The sequence below is a fragment of the Macrobrachium rosenbergii genome, chromosome 11, assembly GCF_040412425.1.
Source record: "Macrobrachium rosenbergii isolate ZJJX-2024 chromosome 11, ASM4041242v1, whole genome shotgun sequence".
Classification (NCBI taxonomy): domain Eukaryota; kingdom Metazoa; phylum Arthropoda; class Malacostraca; order Decapoda; family Palaemonidae; genus Macrobrachium; species Macrobrachium rosenbergii.
The window spans coordinates 1,870,573-1,897,442 of record NC_089751.1 but is presented as its reverse complement, the minus strand read 5'-3'; the positions used below and the strand labels follow the sequence as shown (position 1 = coordinate 1,897,442).

Sequence of the window (26,870 nt, the reverse complement as noted above, 5' to 3'; positions counted from 1 at the left end):
AGGAAGAGTCGAGGAGATGAAAGCGAGGTTGAGGGAAGGGGGATGCAGGTCAAGAGGTGCTTGCGGTCTAATTGAATGCATGATGGGAATAAAAAAAAAACGTGGATGAAGTAAATGATGCAGGGGCGAAGTACGAAGATCAACATTGAGCTCAACTTCTTTCTATTAATATTTGGGGATACACTTAATATTAAATCAATTGATCATTACATATGCAAGATACTTTCCATCAGATTATATGCCAGAATATGATGCGTGCATTTATCCTATACAAGATATACGCACACGTCGTTTACGACATTCAGTGCATAGCCTAATGATTCTTTGTCAGATTGATGCTTTCGATTTATATGATATTGTGTTACTTTATTCGCAATTTTATATGATATTATGTTACTTTATTCTCAGTCTATATGATGTTGTGTTACTTTATTCATTCTCGTGAATATAGTATCCCAGTTTCAATGCTATGACTCAAACTTTTGTTACGTTTGATCGAATGCCATGCGGAAGCCAAAACGTTTTTTCTACTTATCTTCTTTTGACATCTGGTATATTATTGTACCCGTTTCACTTCTGCCTACAACTGCATTCAGATTTTCATTTTCGAATATCAACATTCCCAGGAAAATCAAGATTTTTCATTCTTCCCCAGGAAAATAAATTTAATAAACATAGATTTGATATTCTAATATGTTCCATAAGATTAACTAAAATTAGATATATAAGTAAATATATTTGGTACATACACAAACTCACACACACGCACCCACACACACACACACACACACACACATATATATATATATATATATATATATATATATATATATATATATATATATATATATATATATATATATATATATATATATATATATATATATATATATTGTATATTGTAACGATCGTTGTTGTTGTGTTACAATAATTTTGCAAGTTCTTACCACTCGTAAGGAATCAGAACCTCACAGGACATAGCCTTAAGTGTTTGACCACTCGTGGAACAATCAATGGAATCAAAATTACTCAGAAAGGGGTAAAATTACTATGAACTCGATGCTGAATGTTTATTACAAAACCCACGAAAAGTCTGGTTAAAAGAAGTCAACACTTTCACTGCACAAAATCTCGCTAACACAATTATCACACAAAGGATGAGAACAACTCACACACAATGGCAGGATAGTTGAAGAGAAAGACAGAAGAGAACCTGAACCTAATTAACAACCTTAAACCTAATTAACAAAAAATTACATACAACTGATTATGAATACTTGCACTTGAAAGTTAATTGTTTGAAAGCAGCAGAACTCAGGAGCTTGGCCGTGCAACTGTCCCAAGGCCATAGGTCATCACAACATAATCACTGGTAAGATGGGCTGACCAGCATCAGCGATGTCCTCAAAGAATAATAAATTCAAGATTTAAATCCTTACCAGCAACACAAGAGTCTAAGTAAGCAGCAAAACACTGGACAGTAGCACAAGGAGGCGGCAGTAGCACAGGAAAGAGGTATTAACACAAGCAGTCGTGCAAGGCGTGCCACCAAGACTGGCACAAGTAGTGGTCACTCCATATGACTGCAGAGGTATGCCAACAGAGAGCTGGACAAGTAAGAAGACCTGGGACCACAGTCAACCAGGCTGTTAAGGCGGAATCCCCGAGAGACTGCAAAATTCCACAAGAAGAAACTCCTTGGCGAACTGTCTCTCCAGCGTAGAGAGAGAGCAACAGCTCTCCTTTATGGTAATTCGTAACCAACAACACACTCCCCTCAAAAGGCCCCGCCATGGCAGAAGTAAACAAACGGGCCTAACAACAACCTGTCAAGCTGCTCAACACTCCAGCATCCATACAAACAATTGTACACGCAAAAAAGAAAACAAACAACTCATGGGCGGAGTACCAACATAATACAAAGAAAACTAGGAAAATGACAAAAATTTAACTAAACTTTTCGTGACCGAAACTAAAACCTTGACAGCTACTTTACTTTAAAAGAAAAATAAAACAAAACAAAAAAGGTCACGGATGATAACTTGTCAGAATTATGAATATATATATATATATATATATATATATATATATATATATATATATATATATATATATACATATATATATATATATATATATATATATATATATATATATATATATATATATATACATATATATGTGTGTGTATATATGGTTTCCAATTGGACCAAATTTTGCAGAAAAAGGTAAGGAAGAAGAGAAATATCCGAAAAGTGTACACCAGTTTTTCAAATTTCCAAGTCCCCTTTAAGTTTGCATGCAAGAAGTTAAATGACACACACACACACACACACACACACACACACACACACACACACACACATATATATATATATATATATATATATATATATATATATATATATATATATATCAAGAACTTAAATGAAAACACACACGCATATATATATATATATATATATATATATATATATATATATATATATATATATATGTGTATATGTGTGTGTCATTTAACTTAACTTCTTGCATACAAACTTAAAGGGGACTTGGAAATTTGAAAAACTGGTGTATACTTTTCGGATGTTTCTCTTCTTCCTTACCTTTTTCTGCAAAATTTGGTCCAACTGGAAACTGGAAATGAAAATCCATTTGTTTTTGTCTTATTGAACAGTATTTTTTTGTTTATTTGCTATGTCTATATCATATCATATGAAATTGTTTTCGGTTTGTTTTCTTCCACTATAATGTTCCGTGTTTTGACAGAGCGTTACTATTTTTTGCTTATTTTCTTTCCTCTCCCTGTGCAACAACAACTACCACGACTCAGCGCACAGCCATTGGTATTCCGGCGGAGGACGACATTGGGGCACGTTGATCCAACATTACTGACAGGTTAGGCCGACCCCGCTACTTAATATCAAGGCGCTCCTTTTGCGGCGTCTCTCACGTCTCAATCCAATTTACGGATTGATCTGGATTATTGCTTTTCAAATCCACCTCCAGTTTTTTCTTCATCTTGGATAAATGAAGCTTTGAACAAGGCGAGGTTTTGCCGTAGAGTTCTTGCCCTCATCTCATGAGGTTCAGGCGGGAAACTAACTTCATTCGGCACTCTGTTGATGGGATGACTGCTCATTCCCTTAAAATGGGGTCGTTTAAGATTGCGTGTAACTGTTTATTTAAGGGAGCCTGCTATCACTAATGAGACTTGAGTCCAGTCTACGCAAAACAAGATTGGTCTACTCAACTTCAGTAATGCGATAATTAATTAAATGAATAAATGGCCTTACATGCTTTATAAAATTAAGCATAATGAACAAAAGAGACACCAGCTACAGCTTCAAACAAAGAGAGAGAGAGAGAGAGAGAGAGAGAGAGAGAGAGAGGGGGTGGGGAGAGAAGGGGGTGGAGGTGTCGGGGAATTTATTGTCTGTCATCACATGATGGTAAAGAGATTCTACTGTAGAAAACTGGCTTCATATGATTCCTTTTACCACTCGAAAGTTGTTGCATAATTGAAAATGATTATAGTTAAATGACCATTATTATTTCAGTTGCATTGGTTTCCCTTATTCCTTGGGCTTTACTTTCCTAAGCACTAGTTAATTATTCGTCTATGTGCAGACCCTCACACTGAGAATTAATGGTCTCTCAGGTTTTGAAGTAATCTCAAATTACCTCTAGAGGACTTCCTGCTTTCCTGTTTCCCTAAGAGAGAATGTAAAATTGTGCATTGCAATCAGGGAAGAAGATAGAGAAGGCTGACACAGCGGAGACGGCCTTCGGTTGTTTAAGTAAACAAGAATATTAGATTCCTATGCCCTTCTCAAGTTGAACTCCTGTTTATGGGGACCAATCTATTGGCATCCCTCGTACAGAAGACAAGAGAAGCATCTCCAGTTATTTGGGTGAGCAGAGCTGCAGTCCAGTGGGTGAGAGTGACGATGTCACGCGGAGGGATCAAGGGGATGAAAATGCCCCTTTGAAGCCGACGGAATGAAATCCTTTAACATTTATCGAGACAAATTTGCGATCCTTCCCACTACCAGCGATAAAGCCGATATCGTCAAAATACTTGCAGGAAAGAATTGCCTTTCCGACTTTTGCGAGAGAAAATTTCTTTTCAAAGCCGACTGCCTGGCGAAGTCATGGCTGCCGCCACCATGCCAATTCCTGGCGGATGATGAGCTCTGGGAGCCTTCGAGGTTCGTTCCGGGTCCACCCATCTTCCCTTACCCCATGTTGTCGCCCCCGACGTCTAAGGGATAAATCTTACAAGCTGGATTTATAAGCCATTTCCACCCTAGCCAATACCCCAAAAGTGAAGGACATATGTTCGCTACTCCGTCCTGTGACTGCTGTATATATATCCTACTTTGCCGAACGGAAGGCGGAGGAGGGGAGGGAGGAGATAGGGAAGGGTGAACAGATTGACCTGGAAAGTGTTTCCGACGCTCGCCGCGAGAGGCCTCCACATGACGGGTTTCCTCGCTGCCGGAAAAACATGGAGCTCTCTCTTTCCCCGGACAAGACGCCAAAGGCAAACCCGTCATTTCTCTTTTGTCTGTCCTTTTCAACTGGTGTCCGCAATGTTGAATACTTATATTGCTCGAAAATAAAACGACAGATGTACCGGTTTATCATTATAAAGGTGATTTCTTGATCATCCCTATTGCAGTCTTCATAGAAAACAATTTTATGATGATTATCATTGCCTCGAGAGGCATGTAAATAAGCATCGTTTGCTTCGCAGCCAATACTCCTTTCCCTTTTCACAGTTGTTCAAGCAGAAACTTTCAAAATTCCAGTTGAATCCCTTCGCTATATCGTAATGTTTACGGAAACAAAGGTTTACAGCAAATTCATAGAGGCCATGTCACGATATTTATTTTCTCTGTGTAAAGACACCTTGGCAAATACATTATCTATTGTACACTGATGACGCCCCATTTTTTCTCTCTTACCTTTTGTATATACTAATGTATATATATATATATATATATATATATATATATATATATATATATATATATATATATATATATATATATATATATATATATATATATATATATATATATGACTATTTATCACATCACCGTGATTCATATACAATCAGAAAGCTAAAAACGTCCTTTAATATCAATTTGCTTTATCTCGAAATAATATATTTTCATATATGTAACATATATGAAAATATATTATTTCGAGGTAGAGCGAATTGATATTAAAGGACGTTTTGTAGCTTTGATTATATATATATATATATATATATATATATATATATATTTATATATATATATATATATATATATATATATATATAATAAAATAATCAACACGCGATCACATGTGGAAGAAATAAATTTCTGACTCACATCATGATCGAACCTGGCCTTTCAATTGAGAGACGAGACCGCTGCCAACACCGACCCCCTGCCCCACACATATATATATATATATATATATATATATATATATATATATATATATATATATATATATATATATATATATATATATATATATCAGTTAAAAAACATAATAAAGGAAGACGAACACGTCCCATTCAGAGAAGAAAAAAGTACTTCATTAAAGCCGGTCTTTTTCTAGTTAAGTTACAATATATTTTTGTGTCATGAAGTAATTTCTATGCTTATCCTCTTTATTTACCAAAGAAAAAAGATGACCAACTTTTAACTGTGGTGAAATAAGTTGCGAAGGATTTCTGCATGGATGTAAATCAATAAAGCTTTTATATAAATAAAAAAGTGAGTCGGAAAGTTTAACCCTGGAACGTAGTAAGCACGAAAGTTCCCCTAAGGAATAACCAAATACGATGATGAACTTTAGCAAACAGAGACACAGACAGACAGACAGAGACAGGGAGAAAAAGACGTAAATATAATGAGATCTCAATATCAAACATTTACCAAAGAAAAGTAAAATATGGAAGGACTCATCTATTTGCTCTGTACGAGGTATATACAAACAGCTACGGCACACTTCTTCCAGACCACTGTTAACGGGGTTTTTGCGAAAACCTATTCAATCGTTTGCACGCTGCTTTTCGTTGTTTCTTATCGTATTAACATTACATTGCTCATCATAATCTTCATGATTATATGCGTGGCCTTATTTGAGTGTGAGCTTGCACGATAAGTGCAGTTATACTTCCGAATGAGCTGTGCCTTTTCTGTCTGCAACTATTCTTTAGAGTAACAATGGTTGTTGAACAAATGCATAAACCGGAAAATACATTTTCGTGCGATCTTTGTTATCTAGGCACCTTGACGGCATCGATAGGATGGTGAAGAGACATTTGTCTCTAGGTTTTATACCAACAGATTTGTAAGTACTAAAGTTATGCTTCTAGTGTTGCCTCCAGATTTTGATATACCAGACTGGCACATTTATTCCCATCGAAATATCACTAAAACTTCTAGTACCAGGCAGCAATTGATGAATGAAAAGTCAGGAGTAGTTTGTGCCGTATATATTATGTGGACCATGTAGTATAAGTATATATAAATGCTGCAGTATAGTATACAGTCTTGGATTCCTTATATTTAGATATTTTTTTGTAACTTGCCTACTGGTGTTTAGCCCTGGTTACGAATTAAAACTGTTTCATAAGAAAAAAAAAATACTGACTTCCACGGAAAACTGAAAATCATATAACCCAGTGAGCGGTTTTCACGAAATAAGATATGAAACAAGAAAGGAGTCGTCTGAGGTAAACTGCAAACGTCTGCATATTTCATTTAACGTCACTGATTTAACATGGATATTGAGAAGCGTCACATTTTACTGAGCCGTATCAGACGTACAAAGTCAGGACTATGATATAAAATTTCAAAGGTATGCATTCTTCCCTTTCAGTGAGATAACGACGCCAAGAAACTGGTTCATTAGAACTACTTTATCCACCCCCTTCATGCAGGCAAAAAGGTAGCATTCCTTATGCAGGTTGCAGAGCCTCACTAGTCTTAGCAGAAACGGTCATGCCCGAAACATTGATTTTTCTGCCAGTTGGGAACGCGTTCTGCCTGCACCTACAGTAAAGACGCAACGAAAACTATGTTCAGAATAAATATGTTTTAATCGATAACATTGCAAAACAAAGACGCTTTTTCGAAATATTTCCTCAATGCAATGGTCTTTTTGAGAATCTTAGGGCTCAATTTCCCTTTGCTCATTTTGTTTTTATCCATCCCTCGTGTCATCAAGTACTGATGATATTCCTGTGATAAAGAGAAACCCACAAGATTCCTGTGTATAACTTGTTTATTTGTAAATATTTACATATTACTTTAATCTCGAGTACTTTCAGGTCGTAACTGTGACCCTTTTTCAAGGATCACAATTAGGACCTGAAAGTACTCGAGATTAAAGCTATATGTAAATATTTACAAGTAAACAAGTTATACACAGGAAGCTTGTGGGTTTCTCTTTCCATCTTCAGAAGAAAACTGAAAGTTTTTGTTTGATTCATTCCTGTGATATTTATGGGACTGCATGATTGCAGAGCGAAACAAGGGCACACATTCTCCCAGTAACACTCAGCATTTTAATAAAATATAAAACTCGTTACCAATTCCCTTCTCACGCAAGAGCGTATCATTAAAAAATTAAACCTAATCTGAGACGAAGATCGTTCAGCTTTAAAAGTCAAACCTGGTGATTCTCGAAATTATTAATCAATATAAAAAGGATAAAATGCATACTAACTTAGTCGGATTTTAATCATGTAAACTAACACAAACTTTTCATTTATTTACCAAGTCAAACGTAATAAGCTTAAGAGGAAACCCATTGTAATTGGAAACTTTATAGATACTGCAGGTAAGTACAGTAGTTGGATTTGCAGCATTTCAAATGGCAAAAAGTCTGTCTTTTGCCCTTGATTTGTCAAACTTGCTAAACTCGATTATTCGGGAATTATTGTTGTCCTGTGTTCATATATGACAAAAAATTGCTCACTTTGAAACGTGTCCGACAACGAAAATCTGTCTCTGGTTTTTTGGCCTTTTACGAGTCATGTTTGGTAAACTTAATTAATACTGTTCCACCGTTATATATATTAGTACGAATATATCATGACTATATCGACATTTATGAAGCATGTGAATCACCAAAACTTTGTGACCTAGACCTTGAGCATTTAAGGGTTCAACTTGGTGATCCCGTTATTAGAGAATTGCTGGTAGGAGACCTTTACTCTTTAACCTTTGACCACTCTCCCCAAAACGCTAATCAGCTCGAGAAGATTAACCCTTGTATGTTTTAACAAGTTTCCTCAAATGTGTTCATTCGTTCATTAATAATTCTCCTAACAGAGAAAAAGATGGAATAACAAATGCACAGCTCGGCAGATTCTCAAACTAACAGACTGACGGACAGACAAATAGCTTAATGCTGTCAGTCTCATCCATACTTGATGACGGACATTATCCAACTCTCGGAGTTTTTAGTTCAGAATTAAGATTTATCCATAAAACTCGCGCTCTCAAACCTTCTGAGGTCTTTTTCAGAACAAGGTAGACTGTGTGTATAATTATAATTTTGTTCGGTTTTTCTGTCAAAAGTCTGCAAGTACGTCAGGATCTTTTTTTGGAGTTTCAATCCTTAATTTTCAATCCTTAATTTGATGATTTAAAGGCAAGAATCTATGTTTGACACACGGTCTATGGATCATTTGCAGGTGGTACAGGACTGTAACACAATGCGTAAGGCTGCATGGCTATAGGTAGTCCAAATATGAATCTGTCAGAAATTATAACATTACTCGCTCCCTCCCCCTTACAGCAATCTACGTCACTGTACGTTACCATGTTCATTTCACTAGCTATAAGTAAAGTCACATGTCTGCACGTGAAAAGAGACTGATACAGAGATAAACTGTAGACACCATACACTTGGTCATGACCAAGAGATCGCGGTAATTTTCGTTTCATCTTTAGTAACCAGGCAAGTAAGTTATTCACCTTCCGCAATGTGGTTAAAGACGAGGTTAGTAAGACCTGTTGGTAATAATTTCTGATTTCAAAAGTTGCGTGCGTAGGGGTTTTCAGCTCGATGACCTAGTGCATGATATAACCTTCCGTTTAACTAAAGAATTCAGTAAAAATTTGAGCCGTAAGACATTTTATCTTTTCTGCCCTCAGAATGCTATGGTCATGATGCCTTTTTACCATACTATCATTTACTGTAAACTAGACTTCCCTCATTACATTGCAAAAACATTCCCTTTAGAACTTCAGCACAGCTATTCTATTTTCTGTTCCTTCATTTGACCTTTATTTTATTGGGTATTCAAATAGCTTTAAAAGTTATCACTTTTCTCTAAAGGCTTTGTAGTGTTTGTTGTAATCCTATATCCAATTCGTTTTTGGGTTCTTCCATGCGCTACTTTTTACAATAAGATTGTCTCTTCCAGTTTGGAGTAACTTTTCCCCAAACGAATCCGGCGGAATCCTCCAGTTGTTCTGTAAACTTAAATGTGATGAATGTTGTTCCTTTTAGTATTACATGGCATCTTTTTTTTCCCCCTTCAGTGAAAGTGACGGACTCTGAGGTTCTTCACATTCCAACTGTCTCCCGACTACACATGGGAGCTTACCTTTGCATCGCCTCCAATGACGTCCCTCCGTCAGTCTCAAAGCGAATCCTACTTCAGGTCCAGTGTAAGTAAATATTGTTAGAATTCTCGTCTTATTAACATGAAATATGTGTTTGTATTTCGTTAGATAAACAGTTCCGCCTTTTGATTCAGGAAAATAAGCTGTCAAACCCAGAAGTTTTAAACAATCACCAAAAAGCAAATCTCATCACTAAATTCTGGTTTTCTTAGTTTATCTAAGGTTTGTGGCTATATAAGAAATTGGAAAAGTATTTAAGATATCTCTTCTTTCAATATCTCCTTTACAAATTGAGCACACGTGCACGTCAAATTTCTTGTCCTACGAATTATTTTAGCTGATGAGATATAAATTGAAGTACGACTGGATTATTCATAATATGTTTTACCAGCATTTCAGATACATTAATCCTCCCGTTACAACTGATGTGTTGCGTGAATTGTCCAAGTTTACCCATGAAATTGATCCTTTTCAAGTCATGAAAAGAAATGGCTTTGAAGTTTGGGGCACAAAAAAGAAGAGCTAGAGATCAAAATAAAGCAAGAGTGGAAAGGATTAATTTAAATTTGACAGTCCATGTAAAAGTGACTTTTGAGAATAAAAGCTGGGTAAGTAAAATGAGGATAAAAAAAGTATACCTTAGTTTTACCAGACCAGTGAGCTGATTAACAGCTCTCCTAGGGCTGGCCCGAAGGAATAGAGTTATTTTACGTGGCTAAGAACCATTTGGTAAAATGAGGATATTATGGTAAGGTGGCAGTAACATATTTGATTAGCTGGCCATGGAACTTTCCAAACGTGCAGATAAGAGAAATATAAGTTCCAAAGAACATAATTGGATTGTGTTTATTATAAGCAGATGTGTGAGAAATTGAGAGGACATAGGAGCTGCTAAGTCCGGTGTGGCAGTCTAGCGTGGACCGCACAGCAAACACCCCACCCCTCTCCCCAACCACCCTCCATAAAAGAAAAACAAAACAGAGGAATTCATGGGAGGAATGACACGCACTACCAAACCATGTGGGCAATTTTACTATTATAATCATGCTCGTATTTATAACGTACCATGACATATGAGAAATAATAATATTCGTGTTAATTATAATTAAGTGAATGTTTTACAATGTTGATGGGCATGGTGATAAGTCACCGAGAAAATTAAATAATATACCTTACTTTAACCAGACCACTGAGCTGATTAACAGCTCTCCTAGGGCTGGCCCGAATGATTTGACTTATTTTACGTGGCTAAGAACCAACTGGTTACCTAGAAACGGGACCTACAGCTTACTGTGGAATCCGAACCACATTATGCCGAGAAATGAATTTCTATCACCAGAAATAAATTCCTCTAATTCTTCATTGGCCGGCCGGAGACTCGAACTCTGAGAATAGTCTTAAGATTAAACACAAAAAATTAATAACTGTGGTTTTGACAACGATATGTGCGACCATTCCACACTGTTAGCAAGTTGTGTGCTATTGGTGCTGATATGATGGCAAAAATACAGTGTGTACACTGTAAAATTTTAAAAAAATACACAACGGATATTAGAGTAATTATTGTGGGTACAGTATACCTTATACTACGGATATTTCGTCCAACAGATACATACACAGTAAAAATGATGCGGATGTAACCATTGGTAAAGCACAGAGAGGTACAAACATATTGAAAATGATATTTGGGTCAACATCGGCGGAAATTTCAAAAAGTTGTGAAAAGGATATAAAGTAAGAAATTGTATGCAGGTATGTATCAATGTACAAAACACCAAAACAACAGAACAACAAAGAGATATGAATAGATTCGATTTAAAATATGGTGCGCAAGTAAACAATGACATAAACAATGGCAAAGTATGACAATGAACAATAATATACATACAACAATCTTAATGAAAATTTTTATGCCACTGTTCAGACACATTCATACACTTTGTTTTCAATGAATGTCATAACTGGTGTATGCGTTTATCATCTGTATTGTCTGATACATATTTTTCACTGCTTGGATGTTGGCCGCACTCATTATGTTTGCAATATAATAAAAAAAAAACATGAATGTGTAGGTTTTTCACTGGATGGTTTCGCGGTCTTTTTATTTACCTTTGAATGAGTGAATTAGGTGCATATGCGTTCTCTCTTTTTGGCTGTTATCTGCGCTGATAACCCTTTGTTTTAGGTTTGCTGTAGGCATCGGTTGGATTGCCACCCGAATCTGGAGACGATGGAGATGGGGATGGCGGGGGCGGGGGGGCTCTAAGTTTCCCAAGTAAGACCTTTGATAATTCTTCAGGGCAGCGGACATCACCGGGTGGGAGCATTATTTTGGCGGGATGGGTGTTTACTGCTTCTTTCGGGTGATGCACGTGCCAAGGAGGAACCAGTGTAGTTAGACCCATGGTTGGAGCAACTAAGGGATCAGTGGTTTTTTTTTTTTTCTACTATGTTGGTGGCAGCAGGGATGTAAGCTGTATGCTGGTATCCCAGGAGTCTGTTGCAGGTGGTGTACTGTACATCTATGGACCCTACTGTGAGGCAGGCGGCAGCTTGGGGTCCATGGAGAAGGGGCCCATTTAAAAGGCCAGTCCAGGAGGCAGTGGTGGGCAACATCCATGAGCAGCCTGTAGTGCCTGAGGAAAACGACACCAAATTGAGGCATCTGAACGTTGGCAGTGATGAAATCACAGCTGTACTTTCTTCTCATCAGATAGAGGATGAGGTTTCAGTGGACTGTAGGATGGTGTTTTGTGGGGCGCGTGAGGTCATACTGGGGGTCACCCTTGAACACTTCGGGAAAATCCTGAAGAAGGTAGGAGATTTCTGGTCATGGTGTGGAGTTTGTTATTGTCCTTGGGGTGATTGGGGCTATAGTTATTGGCAGACTCGTTCCTCCTTATGAGGCAACCAGCCTGGCCATCGCTGACGGTTAGTTGGCTGGGCCGCCACTGCAGCCCTACTGCATGTTTTTTAATAGTATACACAGGTTCTTCGTTGAAGGGGTGGATAGAGCTGTCGCCTGGCACGCTGTTGGCCCAGCGTTCGACTCCCCTACCGGCTAATGAAGAATTAGAGGAATTTATTTCTGGTGATAGAAATTCATTTCTTGCTATAATGTGGTTCGGATTCCACAATAAGCTGTAGGTCCCATTGCTAAGTAACCAATTAGTTCTTAGCCATGTAAAATAAGTCTAATCCTTCGGGCCAGCCCTAGGAGAGCTGTTAATCAGCTCAGTGGTCTGGTTAAACTAAGATATACTTAACTTTTTTAATAGTTTACAGCCTTGTTCACATTTTCAAGCCTCACTCCCAAATCTCTAGTGGAGGAAGCAAAGACCCTTTGGTCAATCTTCTTTTCTAATCCTCTATTTATGTTGTGTGCAGGGCTACATAAATTACATTAATTAATTAATAAACTCATCAGCCAAAGCCGACATGTAACAATATATATATATATATATATTGTATACATATGTGTGTGTGTGTACATATGTAGGTATTGTTTGGAATAGTATTTAAAAAAGATAAAGCAAAATGACGTGGAAAACTTCTATTTCTTAAGAGGTAGTATTCCCCAAACGCTGAAGGTAAACATAGGTCGCCACCATTCTCAGAGTAAAAGAAGATATTCAATTACATTAATGGGTTCTTTTTTACCAAAACACATTTTCTAGATTTAAAAGAATAAGAAAAAGGGACAATGAAATTTCAGTATCTTTTCTTTGTTCTGCGACAGAAACCCAATTAGTAATTAAGAGCAGAACGCTTAATTTAAGCTGCGTAACTCATTTAACCAAAATACAATGAACTTGAAAGAAATAGATGAATAACATACTTCGTCACAAATGAGGAAAATCCAAATGAAACTTAAAAAATAAAATGCAAAGTAAATTCCAGTGATTCAGTCCTCTCTCTCTCTCTCTCTCTCTCTCTCTCTCTCTCTCTCTCTCTCTATATATATATATATATATATATATATATATATATATATATATATATATATATATATATATATATATATATATATATATATATATATATATATATATATATATATATATATATATATATATATATATATATATATATATATATATATATATATATATATATATATATATATATATATATATGTGTGTGTGTGTGTGTGTGTGTGTGCTATATATAAATGCACACAAGTACAAGTATTTTTTTCTCTGAGAACTAAGCCCAGAATAAGTCTCAAAGCGTCAAATTCTTAGAAACATAAGTCATATGAAACAAAGGCTAATATATTACAAACCTCGTTACTTCTGTAATTTCAGTGAGAACTAGAATGCTTCGGCTTAAGGGTTTGTCAAATGCTGTTATGGAAAAGGAAAACCTGAATATTCATATTTTCTCTCTCCTCTTAAAATTTTTACAGATACTTATGTATAATTATGTATAGTTTTGGAAGTAAATATAAGTTTTACTTATATAAAACTGCTTGTATGTAAAGTCTTCTAAGTCGAAATCACAAAAAGGACAAGTTCAACAGCAGCATTAAATCAAATAGAAAAAGATGTATGAGCCAACAACTGATAGAAACATAAGCAAATGTAATTTCACAAAAGATGGAAAAGAAAAAGACTTAGACACAAAAAAGAGAAACAAAAAAGGAAACCCCTGTTTAAAGAAAATAATAAAATGGCGTATAGAAGAGGGGATGCTGATAATTTAAGGTGCAAAAGAGTAAGGATAAGAAATCAGGAACGAGAAGAAACAAGAAGAGAGGAAGGAATATTCTTCCCTTGGGGTCTGTTTCCCCCAGGGTCTAATGGACAAGCCAACCGGCCGACCTAAATTAATCCCACAGGATTTTTGCATTCATGACAATCACAAATTTCGTGTCCCAATTCAAGGTGGATTTTGTATAAGGAACGAATTTCCTTTTCCTGCAATAAAGTTTAAAGCAAAGTTTTAAAAATTACCTTTGAAAACCTTCAAATTCTGTAATACGGGTTTGGAAGTTATTCAAAAAACTTTTAAAGAAAAAATCCAAAAGGTACACACATACATACATACATCTGTGCATACATACATTATGTATTTCCTTTTACCTCATCTTACCCTTTCCTAATAAACACCATACTCTTTGGAAGCTTGAATTTCAAGACAATGGCACCCGTGGCCATCTTCCATGTGAATAAGTTTCATCCTCTGAATAATATATATATATATATATATATATATATATATATATATATATATATGTGTGTGTGTGTGTGTGTGTGTGTGTGTGTGTGTGTGTGTATGTGTGTTAAATAGGCGTAATGGTTTCAATGTGTAACTGCAAGTACATTCATCGCAAAGAAACCTTCATATTGAGTTCTGGACATTTATCGCTAAAATAATTTCATTGTTGATGAGAATACAAATATTCCTATGACAAATGCAAAATAAATATTTTCAAAATTATTTCATAGTCTATAAAGATTGTATACCTAACGTTCCAGGTGGTTCATGTTGCTGCCACCACACAAGCTAAGTCCACCCATTTTAGCTACAGTAATTCTTTTATATTTATATTTATTTATTTATTTATTTATTTATTTATAACTTTCAGCACTGTGGTGGAAAGATAATTAAGTAGGACTATTCAAAATTAATTGTTGCGATGCAAGCAATATCAGTGTTTTGAATTTTTTTATTATTATTCTAGCATTTGAATATAAGATTGAAGAAGACAGTTTTGATATATATGACAGATTTCACTCTTATGAAACATATAAAGTTCCTTTTTTTAATAATAGTGTATTCGCTTTCAAAGAAGAGATAAATTTGCAGCATGTTAGTCGCCAGTTAGTGATTTTGAATGAAATCCTATGCAGTCAGGCAGCGTCACTTTTAAGCATAGGTGTACTAAGTGAGAATAGATGAAGGAAAATATAAGTGAAACTGTCGAACGTGTGTACATATGAACTTATTTATATAATCGAATACAAACGCAACAGGATCACTGTTGTCATTTCTTAATAAAAGAAGACTTAGAATTCACACACATAACCCATAATATATGGAACCATGTGAAAGAGAACTTGGCCTAAAGACTTCATTAGAACGATTTTCATTTTAGCTATACGACGATTACCTTGAATTCGACGCTTTCCCAATCTGTATGCGGTGATCAATGGACCCCTAATGCGCAACAGGTACTTAACATCACTAATGACCTCATTATTAACCCAACTCTCTCTCTCTCTCTCTCTCCAGTTTACGGTGGCCTTTGTTATTTGTGACTTTGCTGTTTATGTTTTCTTCGATATTTTTTATTAAAATATTTTCCTTTGGAATGCAAAATCAGGGAAGAGATTTTCTGCCCGTTTTGTACGATATATAAAATAGTTATGATCGTTTAGAGCTTTTGTATAGTTTGTATCTTTAGTTGAACACAGCACATCGCACTAAAAATCCTTTCCTTTCAGTTTGGCATTCGTTGAACCTCCCAATAAGCACTCTGATGTCTAAGTTGACTTTACTGATAACTTTATATAGTTAAATTTAAAAGTTCTAAGGTTCTAAATACATTATGAATGATAGATTAATGCCTGAATGCCTTTTCTCAGATATCAAACCAAAGTCAACATCCTCAACCATCTTAATAGTTCGTTATTTCTCACCTTGTCGGTGCTACTCTTGTCATCTCAAAAATGATACCATGATACTGTATTCAGATTTTTTTATTATCATTTCGTCTACCGTCACAGAGGAGCACTCTGAAAAGACTGGGAAATATCTCTGAAATGATAGATTGTTGCTGAAAGACTGCTCAACACTCTAAATTACGTTTAGGTATCATAAGCTTTCAGTCAGTAACAGCTATGTACTTCTTTTTACTATTAAAATTTCATTTCAAGATTTTCATGTCACGTCATTTTATTTCCGTGCCCCGCTAGAACGACAGGGTTTCTCCCACTTGCCCCTATCTCTTTAAATTAAGGTCATCCTAAAACAAAATTAACTGTGTATGTGTACAAAAGCTCCTGATTTCTTTCATAGTTTCACTTTTCATGTTAATTGTGGTGGTTGTCGTGGAACAGTTGATTTGTTTTATTTGCCATAGTATCTTACATAGCTGAATGATCTTTCTCCTTAAGCTTTTCTACTAGTATCTCTGTATTATTCCTCCTCTCTTTAGTGCAGCAGATAAAATAATTTTTTCACTAAAATGCTTCAGTTAATGATACAAGCATGAAATCTGGTACATATCTTCTCCATAGGCCACTTTCTGAAAATTACTAGGTTCCACTCAAAATTACAAAATGGATGCCGTTTTTCAAGATGGCCGCTAGTCAAGGTTTTAACATGGAACTCGTGTGCCTCTGTTCATGTTTTCATGCGGAGTCACCAGACAAAAGTAAAATGTATTTCTTTTGAAGATTTCATATAGCATATATAAAGAAAGATGGCACCTAATATGGCACCCATAAACCTTAAATAATCGTGTCTCAGGATTCAGTAGGCATGGAAAAATGTCTTCCTCTTCAATATAATAGTTTGTAAGTCTATATATAATTTTGGTGGTGGTTTTATCTTTAGTTTTAGTTTAAAGCGTGGATGTCAGCGCACAACCAGGGCACACTGGTGACTTCACTGCTGTGTAACTCACCATGGGGTTCAGTGTCAGCTAATCTTTCTTTACTTACACTGTACCTAGCTTTGCTTTAGTGTAGTTTAGTAGTTTAGTGTCCCAAATGCTGCCTAATAGCCCCATATCAATTAGCTGATAGAAAGTGTACAAATAGTTGGTAGGTCTAGTTAGACAGCCGTGCCTGAATTGACAGGAGGTGACAGCGCGGGAGAGCTGAGCCAAGGGTAAGTGGGGCTCTACATGGCTTGTCCATGTACTTACTTGGATGGTGTACAGATCACACAGGACTTAAATGGCACTGGAAGAATGATCGGGCTAGGTGTAGGGTGACCGAACCTAGCTGTATCCCATACATCAATGTGCATATCATATTAAGGTAGTAAAAGGATAGCCCCCAGCTTTAGTCAAGAGCTCATAATGGCAAGTGTAAATTCAATCACAGGCAAAAGGAAGACCGACTGGAGCAAATGTTGTCTTTGCCAGGAAGACAAGAAAAATGAAGGTATAACTTCAACCTTGGCCTCTGTACATCATAATCCTGAACATTGTTCCAGGAGATTGGTGAAATGCTGCTTAACTTTGACCCAGCAAGGCTGGATGAAGGCAGTGGCATAGAGGCAACACTGTGACAAAACATGGCAAAATACAAGAGCTGTAGGGTCATGTTTAATAATGCAAAACTTGATCGTGCAATAAAACGAAGATCTACAGTTGAAGGTAGTGAACCACAGGGAAAGCATGCTGAACAGCATCAAATGAGTCATGACAATGAAGCGTGCATTTTTTGTGAAAATGTCGCACCTGTATCAGATCTTCGACGACTAATGACGATGAATCTCAACAGGAGACTACATGAGTGCGCTCACACACTTAATGATGGTAAATTATCGGCAAAATTAGGTGCAGGTGATGCAATTGCACAAGAGATGAAATAACATCTTGTATGTCTCACTTGCCTTTACAATAGAGGGAGGTCCTATCTTAGAAATCTTGAGAAAGAACAATGTCACAGCGAAGAACGAGGTGTATATCCACTGGTTCTATCAGAGCTGGTTAATTATATCATTGAAACCAGCTTGAGTTCGGATGGTCCTGTTTTCTCTTTTCCTAGAGGTGCATCACTACCTACTTCGGCCTAGTTTGCGTTTTACCTTGACATAATGAAAAATGTTAGGTTTTCAGATATATCCTATGTTGGGCATTTTGAGACAAATGGTTTCTTTTCCAGGTTAATCAATAATCGTCAAAAGCAAGGGATTTGTTGACCAAAATGCATCAATAATTCAGAACCTTGGATGGCCTTTGGTGCAACAAGTACAAGCAACATTCAGGTCACCAGACGGAAAAGCGTGCGACATATACATTGAAGAAAACAGATTCTGATGATAAGGTCATATTTTCTTTCAGTTCAGCCTGTCCTGTGGATTCCGAACCAGCTTGTGGGCGTCGCAAGAGGAATGGATGTTACTCTTGAGTGCCACACCGAAGCTTTCCCTCGATCAATCAATTACTGGACTGACGAAAAAGGTCAAATGATCCTTTCCAGTAAGTATACCACACCGATACGCCACTCTCCTTTTGCTTCGCAGCGACAAAGTTACTGATGCTTGATATCTGAGGTCGCATAGTATAATTATCGTTGTTTAAACCCCACATTCATGTGTAATGAGTTATGGAGTTCATTAGCTGGCGAAGAAAGACTCTATAAAATAAAATGCCTATATACGAGGAACGAGAGAGCTAAAAATATAGAAGAATATAGTTGGAACGAAATCACAGGTAAATAATGTGAGTAACTAACAAATCAGTAAACAAAAAAATTAACACCTAGGATTAGACAGAAAGGTAGAAACATGAAGGAAAACACTAATACAAACCGCCATGAAACTTATTTAATTCCTGCGTTTTACGGAATGGAAGAAAAGCTGTACTGGCATCTTGGCGTCTGACAAGATACGGACACTAAAGTACCAATAGGGCTTATAAATACAATTAGGATGTCATCAGACAAAAGTATAAATCATAATGGCTACAGATAGGAAGAAATTTTTCGAGCTCTTTGGCCATGAGGATAAAGCTCCCACCTTGCCACCGACATCCAGATATACTAAAAGAATATTCCAATACAAGTTCATGACAAGGCTTGATTTCAGTATCAAAGCTTCAGGTATGTTTTCAAATCGCAGCGCAACAATTTTAAACAATTACTCAGAAGGTTTCCTGAATACTGTTTTCCGTTTATACATTTTTTCCCTAATACGTGTAATGAAATTAAAATTAATTAAAACTAAAAGAAAATGATAAAATTTTACTTTTTCCTCTTTCAAGTCGTCAGTCTCCATACACAAACTAGAACATCTATCCCATAATAAATGGCCAATAGTTAAATGTAATTTCATGACTTTTTCGCTCACAGTTCATAATGGTTTTGACAGAATCTCCGCGTTGGTTGTTCACTCAGCTACCCATGTTTGGATGTTATGTGTAAACTTTTTAAATCAGAGCTCAGAATGACAATAGGATGTGTACAGTCTTCTTCAGAAGTGAAATAACAGCTTTTCATTAGTGTTGCATCTAAATATACGATTTGGCAACTCAGAGACCCAAACGTATTATTCTTGCAAGTCTCCCAAAACTTATTATTTTTGGTATCGCAAATACGCTATTACACAGGCACAATATCTGGCATACTTTGCATCATGATGTCAGAGTTTACCCAAAACAAAAGCGAAGACAACTTTGTTCATTTTGTGTCCATATATACGGAGCAACGTTACCGAAAGAATAGCCTGTACAGTACTGTATGTTCCCAGCTGACGACCATATACTGTAGTTTAAATCAGTGCTATCAGAGTTATATAAACGTATATGAACATGGTCTATACACAGAGTTCTCATTGATATATTTTGCGAAATGGATATTATTAAGTACATTACTGCTTCATTCAAGTAAGTGAAATGCCTGAATACGTTATGAAACGACTTAATAACAAGTGACATTAGAGATACCTTTTGATGACCTTATTGGGGGAACAGCCATAAACTATTATTTATAACAAAACCGAAACCAATCATGTTGGTCATGATACAGATCATGCAACTGCCCCCATACATAATGTTCAAAATGGTAAATGTATTTATAAGAGTAATTTTATCAGTTATATGGCAATGCTAAATGCTTGTCAGGACTTCTCTTGAAGTCATTGTCTAAATCAACTTCATGCACCACCTCATCAATATACTATTTTCTTTTCATTGTTAATTAAGTCCATGCTTAAATTTCTAATGGTGTCGTCCACATCAAAGTGAAATACAACGATAAGCCGAAAGCTGTAGTGCACAGACTTTCTCCATGAGGAAATGAATTCTTGTCAGCAAATTGTCACAAGAGTAACCCAAATGATTCATGACGGTTGTGATATGATCATTTCAAGAGTTAATGATTTTGCATTTATCGGATCTCTTAGTTACAGAAGTTACATAGAAATGGAGTAAACATAATCATCATCTCCGTTCAGGGTATCCGATGATTTAGGGGAAAAAATCAGTTTTGTGGATAACTGCACCTCTTATCAACGATCCTATTTTCTTGTTTCATTGCCCTTGCTGGCATAGGCGGGAGGTTCGACAGCATCGTAGCGGAGAACGGGTATAAGGCCTACATGCGTCTCAAGATCAAGAACGTCCAACCAGAAGATTACATGACCTACGGCTGCTATGCAAAGAATTCGTTCGGCGAAACCAACGGCAATGTCAAAGTCTACGGTAAGAGGTCTCGACTCGTTCAGTTATCCTCTGGCCTACTGTACAGCACGAGAATGCTGGCTGCAAATTCTTTGCGCTCAACGCTTGCGTTTATGCTTCTTGTAGCTTTCATGTTTCCTTGTGTGTATGTGTGAACCCGCCTTATCAATTATTGATGTTTTGGTTCTTTGAAGCAGTTTAGCCTATTCGCAACCTTTCTATTGAAGTAATAATAATCCCATTCTCTTCCAGGTTTAGGGAATACAGTGTCATGGTATTTTAGTATGCATTGCTATTTTCATACCAATACTATATTTGCGGTCAGAAATAACTTGTTCGCTTTCTTTTACTAGATTCTTAATGATACTTGGAAATTGTTTTTCTATGTAACCTTTGAAATACATATATGGGTTGCAAAAAGAACTTGCTTATGTGTACATAGCGCTCGATTTCCCTGATAATGATCTTGAGTGTGTACATGTAATGTCGATAAAAAGAGATGAATAAACACGTCTGAAAAATAAATTAGCCTTAACTTAGCTAGATATGTTAGCATGACAATAAAATACAGTAAACCATTTCTTTAATGACAGCATGGTAAGAGTCTTGTCTCTTATTTAAAAAAGACGAATGTTTCTGGAAAAAGCTTCGTTATTGCATCCTATCTCTTACTGCAGTCTGCCCACAGGGTTGATTTGGTATGTGTGGTCAAAATGACTGAATGTCGTTTTGCTATATTTTATATTGTATATTCCATTCCAACAAGCTTTTGTCAATAAGTTAAGTACACCTTAGTTTAACCAGACCACTGAGCTGATTAACAGCTCTCCTAGGGCTGGCCCGAAGGATTAGATTTATTTTACGTGGCTAAGAACCAATTGTTTGTGAAGCCCTAAGGGCTGGATGAGCATAAATGATTTAATAGGAAGGCATCTCTAGAAGCACACTAGGAAACTGCAGGAACCGAACTACAGAAGGAATATCAAGAATTTTTTATGAGAGCAGTCATCCTAAGTTGGAGTTTTCTTTGATTCTTGAACATTTTTATTGTTTAGGAAGTTTCCTACAAAATAATCTGTTCGATGCTTCTTAGTGTGTATGGAACAGTGTAGAGTGGTGTAGATAAGAAAATTTTTTAGCATTTTCTGTCCTTGGCCAATGTCGTTTCAGATGGTTGGTGCATTATAAAATATGTGGAGATCTACTCTCTCCATCCTTATACTCATTCCTACTTCATAGCTGTTCGTAAGAACTAGTGAGATTTTTTCAGTAACACCATTCTGATCTTCGTCATATCGCACTTATACGCTCATAAAACTGAATGACAAAATGGTAAAGCAAATCTTCAAGACTAATAGTATCATAGTGACAAAGAGCCAAGTTCCAGCAGATGGGTGAATAACTTTAATATCTTTATGGATAAAGTGATGCCAGAATTTACAGGTTCAGCGTGACAGGATGATGACAATAAGGGCTCATGAATGAGGTGCTGATTGGCTGATGTTTTCCAATGGTACAGTTTCCATCAGCAAGTGCGAAGAGAAACGGAGGTGAATAGCGAAATAGTATTAAGGGTGACCAAGAGAAAGGTTATATGTGTAAAAGGAAACCGCAATGCTGTGTCATTGACTGTTGATATGGATGGAGGGATAATGGAAGATATTCATTCTTCCTGGAACATAATCATAATTATTATAACAGAAGCAGGTAGGAATGAAAGCTGCTGATTCAGTGTCGGTTGTCAAGAAAAGTAGCAGAGCAAAAGATCTAGAGATCTAGAGATCTAGAGGAGAGGGCAACTATCTTCAGAAGTCAAAGTTAGATTAAACAAAACAAACAAGTTTAGTTAGCCCACTCTCATGGAAGGATGTGGTGAAAGAAAATAAAAGGAAAAGTGGAAAATTACGAGGAGTGATAACAAGGTTTATATAAATGAAGAGGTGGACCACAAATTGTTTAGATAGCGCAGACAGCTGAAAGTATTTATATATATATATATATATATATATATATATATATATATATATATATATATATATATATATATATATATATATATATATATATATATATATATATATATATATATATATATATATATAATATATATATATATATATATATATATATATACATACATACATATACATATATATACATATATTTATTTATTTATTTTTATAAATATAAATATGTATATATGCGTGTTGTTGATAATCTTCGCTTCCTGTGCAAAAATATTAGTATTATTTAAAGTCTGTAATATTGATATCTTTTTGTAACTGTTCATGGCATTTCTTATAATCGTCACAGAGATTCCCCGTCAGATGCTTATCCTCCCGGAAAAGGAAGAGGAAGAGGAAGAGGAGGGCAAAGAAGAAAAGGTTCAAAAGGGGGAAAACCAGTCCCAGGTCGAAATCTCCACAAAAAACTCCAGGAGGAAAGGTAAATATTGACAGACATTTCTTGATAGCTTTCCATCCCTTTGGGCTTATTTGACTTGAGCATTGCAATGGCTGTTCAGTCAGATAAAATTATAATAATACTAATGACAGCCTCTCGTGAAAGCCGTTTGTTTTACTCATTCCAGCATTTCTCAGTCCAATCTTTCCAGTCTTGGTTTGCAATGCCTTCGTTATACAAGAAGAATCATGGAATTTTGTTGTTTTTTTTTCTATGGAAATGCTCACTCAGCCCACATTATCTACATATAAAAGAATACTATAATTTGAATAATAAATTCAAAGAAAGCTTTCGCGAAAGGACTGCTCATAGGCAACGTTTTTTTCAAACTAACTAATGTTGAGTTGTCTTTAATTCATACTCTTTATTATTAGATAAAAAATAAGTATTATAAATATATTTTCATTAGCCTGGTTCGTAACTATTGCAATGATAAATTTACTTGTCAGGGAAATTTGCAAACACAAACACACAAACATATATATATATATATATATATATATATATATATATATATATATATATATATATATATATATGTGTGTGTGTGTGTGTGTGTGTGTGTGTGTATACATACATATGAATATAAAACTACAACTAATTTCTTTACTAATTCATAAATACTTTGCATCCTTGCTTTAACTTGAGAATAGTCTGCCTCTAATAGCAAAAAGACCCGATGTAATACCAGAGCATCAGAATAAAGTTGTCACTTCAGAGAGACTGACTCAAATTACATTTGAGGCATGGTAACTGTATCAAAGGTGACTATAATCTAAAAACTGTTCTAAAAGTGACCATTGTGTAATACAAATGATGGTGTTCGAATTTGTAATTTCGTGGCTCGGTTGTTATTTTCCGTATTAACTATGATAGCTGCCTCAGTGACATTAGTTCTATAGCTTATCTTAGGCTAAAGATAAATTGCTATTGTTTTTCCTTTGCTAGCTAATTTACAAAAATTGACAATAAAGAATTACAAGAAACGTTTCGCCACTTTACCAACAATTGTATAGTTACTTCTGTGGTTGACTGGGAATCGAATTAAGGACCTTGGACTTTGTAGGTTTAGATTAGCCTGTTGTTTTCGCAGCACTGGTCCTTATCTTAAAATGGCCCATAGTACGGTAATGTCGCTGGAAGGGATAAGAGGGCTGATTTCGACCTCTGGATTCTTCCAAATGGAGACAAGTTCAGGAGGTGGCGGGGTGGGAGGGGCGGGGTTTGTCATGTGAATACAGAAGACTGTAAAGTGTTGGGTGACATCATACAGTCTGGTGTTTACCCTGATTTGTCAATTCCTCATTGCTCTGAGCTGGTCTTGCTTTGAAGGTTGCATAGCTGGAACCTGAATGATCTTCTTGAGGGTGCCTGAAAGCCTGGGCACCCTGCAGGGAGATTTTCTCAGGGAGGCAGTGGTTTGGTTGGCTTTGGTCTACGTGTTGGTGGCTGGCATATCTCGGTGATTTTGTTCAGCAGCCATATTTAAATTTATAGCAAGGGAGATTTTGTGTCAACATTTGTAGTACTCTAAGATCTTCAGTTGGTGCCTGTTTAGGATGTTATCTGGTTGGCCATGGTTTTTGACAAAATGCTTTCTGATGATATTGGTCTGAATAAACCCACTGCATCATTTCCACAGAGGGAGGCATCCATGGTTAAGACAATGTTTGCTACTACTGAGGGTTGTACATTAATGGTGTGGGTTGTTCTTCATCAGGAGGCTAGTTGTTTTTGTATATATTATCTACAACTTCATATGCTCTGTCCATTGGCACCCTAGCAACTATATTGAAATGAAAATAATTCAACTATTCAAAAGAATATTTAGTTCTTTGTTCAGGAGGACGCCGTCAAGAGGAAACTTATGGAAAACTATGGCTGGGCCCCTACCTAACAATTCCCCATTTTAGCCATCCACATTATGGAAAGTGCCTCATATAGTCACCAACGCAGATCTCAGGGGCACTACATATAATAAAAAACTGAAATTTTCCATAAATGGTGCAGGAAAGACATGCCTTTCACAAGAAATCTAGGAAAACTGAAGAAAATCACCATGATAAACCAATCACCAGCAACGAAACTGATGGGCTGTACCCCCAGAACTAAAGCCAAATGGGCAAACAACTACAGCAAAAGCTCGAAGTTCTCAGACAACCTTAAAAACATCCACCAGGTAACAGCATCACCATCTTCAAGAAGAAGCACTGGCTCAGGGAATTATGCAAGTGACAAATCAGGGTTAATAAATTCAAGAAGGGTGTGTTCTTACCACTGGCATCATGCACATAAGAACTCTTGAAGACATTCTCACAAGGTAAAGAGGCAGATGATTGGCTTTAGTTTATTAAATAGAAGGAAACAGGCAGACCCTTTCATTATTCGTATGAAGTATGACTAAAGGAAAAAAGGTTATATTCACAAATACAAAATACTCAATTAGAAAACAATCTGGGCCATCGACTTGAATAGAAATTGTTTAAGAAAGAAAACATAGCTTGATTTACAGTGGCATTTATACTGGCGTTGGACAGGTATGCTGGGGGCTGAGAGTGAGTAGGCATATACTTGACAAAGACTTGCGAACTGGAGAATAAAGACTTCACCCGTTTCATTGGGAACGGCATTAAAATTTATATATATGTATATATACATATATATATATATATATGTATATATATATACATATATGTATATGTATATGCATATGTATATGTATATGTATATACATATATATATATATATATATATATATATATATATATATATATATATATATATATATATATATATATATATATAGGATGGAAAAGTGATTGAAGATGTCATGGATACGAAAAAGCTTTCTAGGAAAGTAGGCTCGATGCCGACAGCGGTATGCATATACCTGGCACTGAATTTGTAGTTTAGTAACCTGAAAAAGAGATGTCGTATTCAGAGTACAAGGGCACAGCTTTGGTGACTGCAGTTTAAAGTATTACATGTCATTACAGTTCACATATGCTTTTATAACTGACGCTTGACTTTCACAACTGTTTCATCTCCCCGCATCCTGGAGAAACTTAATTTATGAAACACCGAAAACTTAGTTACCTCAAATGAGTAAAATGAATTCTACATTGTGTTGACGAAACTAACATCAGTCTTCCTGAAATGAGACGTCATATACCTAACAGTGGTTTCGTATAAGAAAGCAGCTTTTGACCAAGGAACATTCTTCCACTATTTCAGGCGATGTCAGAAATTCCTTGAAACCACATTTTCACTAATACTAGAGCACAATTATTCTCAAAGATCTATGTAGTACTGAGCAGCAATATACGAATAACAATTTTTCTGCAATACACACCACTGAATCAGAAACCAGTGATGCATAGTTGTTCTACATTATTGTCAAG

At 36.0% G+C, this 26,870-nt stretch overlaps 1 protein-coding gene across 1 annotated transcript in view; it reads left to right on the top strand.

Moving 5' to 3' along the window:
- Positions 1-26,870, top strand: part of LOC136843083 (lachesin-like) — a 341,336-nt gene that overhangs the window by 310,827 nt on the left and 3,639 nt on the right. Inside the window, exons 6-9 of the mRNA XM_067111047.1 lie at positions 9,564-9,692; positions 18,670-18,807; positions 20,878-21,027; positions 23,320-23,451. Coding sequence (XP_066967148.1) covers positions 9,564-9,692; positions 18,670-18,807; positions 20,878-21,027; positions 23,320-23,451 — 549 coding nt within the window. The remainder of the gene's footprint in view (positions 1-9,563; positions 9,693-18,669; positions 18,808-20,877; positions 21,028-23,319; positions 23,452-26,870) is intronic.